The following is a 5,610-nucleotide window of genomic DNA, read 5'->3' as shown; positions in this document are numbered from 1 at the left end:
GATCATGAGTGAATCCCAGACATTGGACACTGAGTTATTTATACTATTGAACTTTGGTTTTGCTTTGATTTAATTGTAACTGTGTCCTGGTTCTCGCTCCTTGAAATAAAGATTTACCTTACTTCTGGCTTTACAGGAGCCCACAGTTGAGAGACTTAGAGCTTTTAAAGAGACTTTACAATTTTAGGGAGACTTTGGATATTTTAAAGAGACTGAACTTTTAGCTAAGTGATGGTGGCACACACCTTTAATGCCAGCACTGGGAAGGCAGAGGCAGCTCTGTGAGTTTGAGGCTAGCTTGGTCTATATAGCAAGTTCCAGGACAGCCGAGGCTACACAGAGAAACCCTGTCTCGAACCCCCCTCCCTAAAAAAAGAGACTGAACTTTCAAAGTGTTTGAAGTTTTAACAACTAGGAATTTTAAAGTTTGGAATATGTTTTATATTGTGGTATTGAGGAAATGAAAGGTTGTAGTTTAATAGTGATGTGTTTGTGTGTCAAACTGATAGAGGGTCAACTGTATTGCCTGGTTTCTATCATCTTGATACAAGCTGGAGTCATTTTGGAAGAGGGAACCTCAGTTGAGAAAACGCCCCCATCAGATTGGCCTGTGGTTCATTTTCTTAATTAGTGACTGGTATATAGCAAGGTCCATATCATTGTGGTGGTGCCATCCCTGGGCTGCTGGTCCTGGGTTCTATGAGAAAGCAGGCTGAGCAAGCCATGGGAAGCAAGCCAGTAAGCAGCTCCCCTCCACGTCCTCTGCATCAGCTCCTGCCTCCGGGTTCCTGCCCTGTCTTACTTCCTGTCCTGACTTTCCTCAGTGATAGACTGTGATATGAAAGTGTAAGCCAAATAAACCTTTCCCTACCCAAGTTGCTTTTGTTCATGGTGTTTATTACAGCACTGGAAACCTTGGACACTGCCTAAACTCAGTGGGTACTCTAAGCTTTTTGTTTGTTTGTTTGGGTTTTGTTTTGTTTTGTTTTTCAAGACAGGGTTTCTCTGTATAGCTTTGGAGCCTGTCCCGGAACCTACTCTGTAGACCAGGCTGGCCTTGAACTCACAGAGATCCGCCTGCCTCAGCCTCCTGAAAGCTGGGATTAAAGGTGTGCACCACCGCCCAGGTTCAGTGGGTATTCTAAATGAAACACACATATTAAGGCATAAAAGCTAACATCCACATATAAGAGAAAACATGATATTTGTCCTTTTGGGTCTGGTAATCTCACTCGGGATGATTGTTTCTAGCTTCATCCATTTATCTCAGAATTTAATAATTTCATTTTTGTTAACAGCTGAATGTAGCAGGAATCTTAAAAGTTCTTATTAATAAAATCAAACCTGAGGCCAGTTATTGGGGTGAATACTGGAAGGTCAGAGAGACAGAACAAGCCACAGCTATCTCACCTCCCCAGATCCTCAGCTGGTCTTGTCTCCTCAGACTGGAGGCCTCTGAGTCCTCATCCGGAATGGGTCTCAGCTGAATTACTGCTCAAAAGCCTGAAGCTTAACCAGGCCAAATGCTTCTAGTTTCTGGTCCTCACGCCTTATATATCTTTCTGCTTTCTACCACCACTCCCTGGGATTAAAGGCTGGCTTTCTGGGATTAAAGGCATGTCACCATGCTTGGCTATTTCCAATGTGGCCTTGAACTCACAGAGATCCAGAGGGATTTCTATCTCTGGAATGCTAGGATTAAAGGTGTGAGTGCCACCATTTTCTAGCCTTTGTATCTAGTGGCTGTCTGTTCTCTGACCCCAGATAAATTTATTAGAGTACACAATATTTTGGGGAACACAATACCACCACAGCTGAATAATACTACATGTTGTGAATATACTACATTTTCAGTATCTATTCTTCAGTTAATAAACATCTAGATATGTCCAGTTTCTAGCTATTGTGAACAGAGCAATAGTGAACATAGATGAGTAAGTTTATCCATACCAAGATGTTGATTCTTTTGGGTATATATTATATATAGCTGCTTCTTTGCACCAAATAATGGTATCCTTTGCAACTAGAAGCTTTTCAGCTTCAGGATGTCCTATTTATTAATTGTTGATCTTAATACCTATGCTCTCGGTGTTCTGTTCAGAAAGTCCTTTCCTGAGCCAATGAGTTTAAGCCTATTCCCCATTTTCTCTTCTACCAGGGTCAGTGTATCTGGTCTTATGCTTAGATCCTTGATCCATTTGGAGTTGAGTTTGGTACTGAGCGATAGATATTGATCTATTTTCATTATTCTACATGCAGTTATCCAGTTTCACTGGATAGTTTTTGTATTGTTTTTTTTTGAATATGCTGTTTATTTTTTGGTTTACCAAAGATCAGGTATCCGCCTTGCTCACCCCTGATAAAGCAGGGAGGGTCTTAGTCCTACCTCAACTGAATGCACCAGGCTTAGCTGTCCTCCCCTGGGAGGACTTCCCCTGTTGGAGGAGGGGATGAGGGACCGGGTGGGAGAAGGTGGGGGGGAGGGGAAGGTGGTGGTGGGGGAGGGGATGGGGAGGAGAGATGAGGGGGGTGGTCTGTGGTTGGTATGTAAAATGAATTTAAAAATTTTTTAAGAAAAGATCAAGCGTCTTTAGGTGTATGAACTTATGTCTGGGCGTTCAGTTCTATTCTACTGATCAATATGTCTGTTTTTATGCCAGTACCTTGAACAATTTATTTTCCAATGGAGTCTTTAAAAGCCAGAAAGTTTCAGACTGATGTTCCACAACTCTGAAAGACCACAGATGCCAACTATGGTGATCTGAATGAGAATGGCCTTATAGGCTCATATATTCAATACTTGGTCCCTAGCTGGTGGAAATTTTTGGGAGGGATTGGGAGATGTGATCTTGTTAGAGGGAGTGTGTCACTGAGGGCAAGCTTTGCAGTTTCAAAAGAGTCCTTCCATTCTCAGTATCCTCTTTGGTCGGCAAGTGGAAAGTGCTGAGACGTTTCACCCTCCCCCGCCCCCAGATCCTATCAACCATTAACTACATATAAAGCCTTGGAGAAGAAGTGGGATGCCATCTCCTTCCATGACAGGGTGTTGATAGGCCCAATCTCATGCAGATCTTGTACAGATATCCACAACTGCTCTGGGTTCAAAAGCCATATCATGCCTGGAAATCAGTAATCCACACTTCTTTCCCTGTTTCTGCAACGCTCACATTCTTTCTCTCTGTCTTAGTGTTTCTATTGCTGTGATAGAATACCATGAACAAAATCAACATAGGCAGAAAAGGGTTTGTTCCAGCCTATGCTTCCACATCAGAGTCCATCACTGAGGGAAGTCAGGACAGGAACTCACACAGGGCAGAAACCTCGGGCACGAGCGGATGCAGAGGCCATGGAGGGGCGCTGCTTACTGGCTTGCTGCCCATGGCTTGCTCAGCCTGCTTTCTTATAGAACCCAGGACCAGCAGTCCAGGGGTGGCATCACCTACAATGGCCGAGGCCCTTCCATATCAATTACTAAAATTAAGAAAATGCAGCCAGGCAATGGTGGTACACGCCTTTAATCCCAGCACTCAGAAGGCAGAGGCAGGCGGATCTCTGTGAGTTCGAGGCCAGCCTGGTCTACAGAATTCCAGGATCTCACTCTGACACTCCCAAGACTACCAATAAAGTTTGCTTTGAATCGGAGGGCTGAGTTAGCTACTAGCCAACCAAAACTAGCCATAGAGGTTTTGGAGGACTGAGGACATATAGAGAGACACAGGAAGTAGTACGGTAGGGTGGCTTAGAAAGATTCTCAGCCCTTTTGGATTGAGGAAGGAGAGAGAGAGGAGGTCACTAGTTGCTTTTCTGGTGGTTCTCTGATAATTCAGGTTATCCTGATATCTGACTCCCAACTTTTTATTGATAAAGAATAACTAAATAAATGCTTCACTACAGGCTTGCCTACAGGCCAATCTTTTGGAGGCATTTTCTCAATTGAGAGCCCCTTTACCAAATGGCTCTAGGTTATGTCAAGTTGACATACTATTAGCCAGAACACTGTTCCTTCTTTAGTGTTCCTTGAGCCTTAGAGAGGATGATATCCCATTTATAGCCATTTATTCTCTGTACTTTTACTAGCTATGAGTCTGCACAATCACTACTGACCACTACGAAAAGAAACTTCTCTGATAAAGCTGACAGCATCACTACTAGAGGCATCAGCATAGTCATTTAGAAGGTGATTGATAGGGACAGCATGTCCATTTAGCCAAGTAACAGCAGTAGCTTCCCCACTAGGGCCTATGACCCCCAGCCCACCCCCCACCCCGCCATGGGCTTTTGACTGGGTTTATAGTATTAGACATCAATTCTTTCCCGTGGAGCCAACAGCAACCCAGTGAGAAGGCTTGCCATACGCCTGCCACTCTGGCGCCTCATCTTGCCTGGTTGGTTAGTGTTGTTACACACAGAGTTCAAAGGTGAGTAAGACTGTGGAGAATTCTCACTCAGCAGTCTGCACAACATCTGGCTCGGAGGGTTAGCCAGCAGGGAAGACACGGCCAGGCATGTCATGTGACTAAGTCCGTGTTGTCTCCAGCAACAGGATCTTACTGTCTAGTTCTGGTGGGCAACCAACAACAACGGCAATGACTTATGTTATTTGGGGGCTCTCAGAAGCCTCCATACAACTCATAAGAAGTAGCCCACCTTTGGCACGGGGTTTTTTGTTAAATAACCTATAGTTTGGGGGAGTAGCTTTATCTCACCCATACAGGGTATGGGAATTCTGCTCAAACTCTCTTTAAAAAAAACTTTTATTTCTTAGGGCTGGAGAAATGACTCAGTAGTTAAGAGTACTGGCTGCTCTTCCAGAGGACCTAGGTTCAATTCCTAGCACTCACATGGCAGTTTACAACTGTCTGTAACTCCAGTTCTAGAGGATCCTACACCCTCACACAGACATCAATGCATATAAAATAAATAAATCATTAAAATTTTTATTTCTTTTTTTTTTCAGATAATTTGTCTATTCCCTCCCCCAAAACCAACTGCAATCGTAAGAGGTGAGTACAAGCTCATGATTTTATTGTCTTCATAGCAAGATCAGCTTAGAACTGGATCACCTGGCCCTTTCTCTTCTTATTGCCTCCCAGTTCGAAGTGCTTGCATCTCTTAATGGCCAGCATCCTCTTCCATCTGCAGTCGGGCTCAACACACTCAAGTCTCAGCACAATCTTCTTTGTAGTTTTAGCCTTTTTACCGAAAATAGGCTTAGTCTGCCCACCATAGCCGCTCTGTTTCCTGTCACAGTGCCGCTTTCCCTGGGCATACAAAGAATCCTTGCCCTTCTTGTACTGGGTCACTTTGTGGGGTTGGTGCTTGCCACATTTCTTGTGGGTCTTAGGAATGTTCACCATGTTGGCGGGAGCGATATCGGCACAGAAAGAAAGAGGCAAGGCCAGCAACAGAAGTTTGAAAATTTTTATTGCTTGGTTAGCTTATCCAGTATGAGATTTCCTTGTGTCTGTTTCATATAGCATTAGCTTCGGTTACCCTCCCCCATCTCTCTACCCACTCCCCCTTGCTGGAACCCTCCCACTCCCAGTTATCCTCCTTTCCATTTTCATATCGCATGTGTTCCACTGCTCCCGCTTAAAGAACATTTTTCTC

General features: G+C 44.0%; 1 protein-coding gene across 1 annotated transcript; it reads right to left on the bottom strand.

Annotated features, from left to right (window-relative positions):
* Nucleotides 1-4,979: 4,979 nt before the first annotated feature.
* Nucleotides 4,980-5,357, bottom strand: LOC102919238 (large ribosomal subunit protein eL42-like). Its single transcript, XM_015987465.3, has one exon. It carries the CDS (start codon nucleotides 5,355-5,357, stop codon nucleotides 5,049-5,051), a length of 309 nt encoding a protein of 102 aa, XP_015842951.1. The 3' UTR covers nucleotides 4,980-5,048.
* Between the last annotated feature and the right edge of the window lie 253 nt (nucleotides 5,358-5,610).

This window comes from Peromyscus maniculatus, chromosome X (assembly GCF_049852395.1).
Source record: "Peromyscus maniculatus bairdii isolate BWxNUB_F1_BW_parent chromosome X, HU_Pman_BW_mat_3.1, whole genome shotgun sequence".
Classification (NCBI taxonomy): Eukaryota; Metazoa; Chordata; class Mammalia; order Rodentia; family Cricetidae; genus Peromyscus; species Peromyscus maniculatus.
This window is presented reverse-complemented; position numbering and strand designations above follow the sequence as displayed.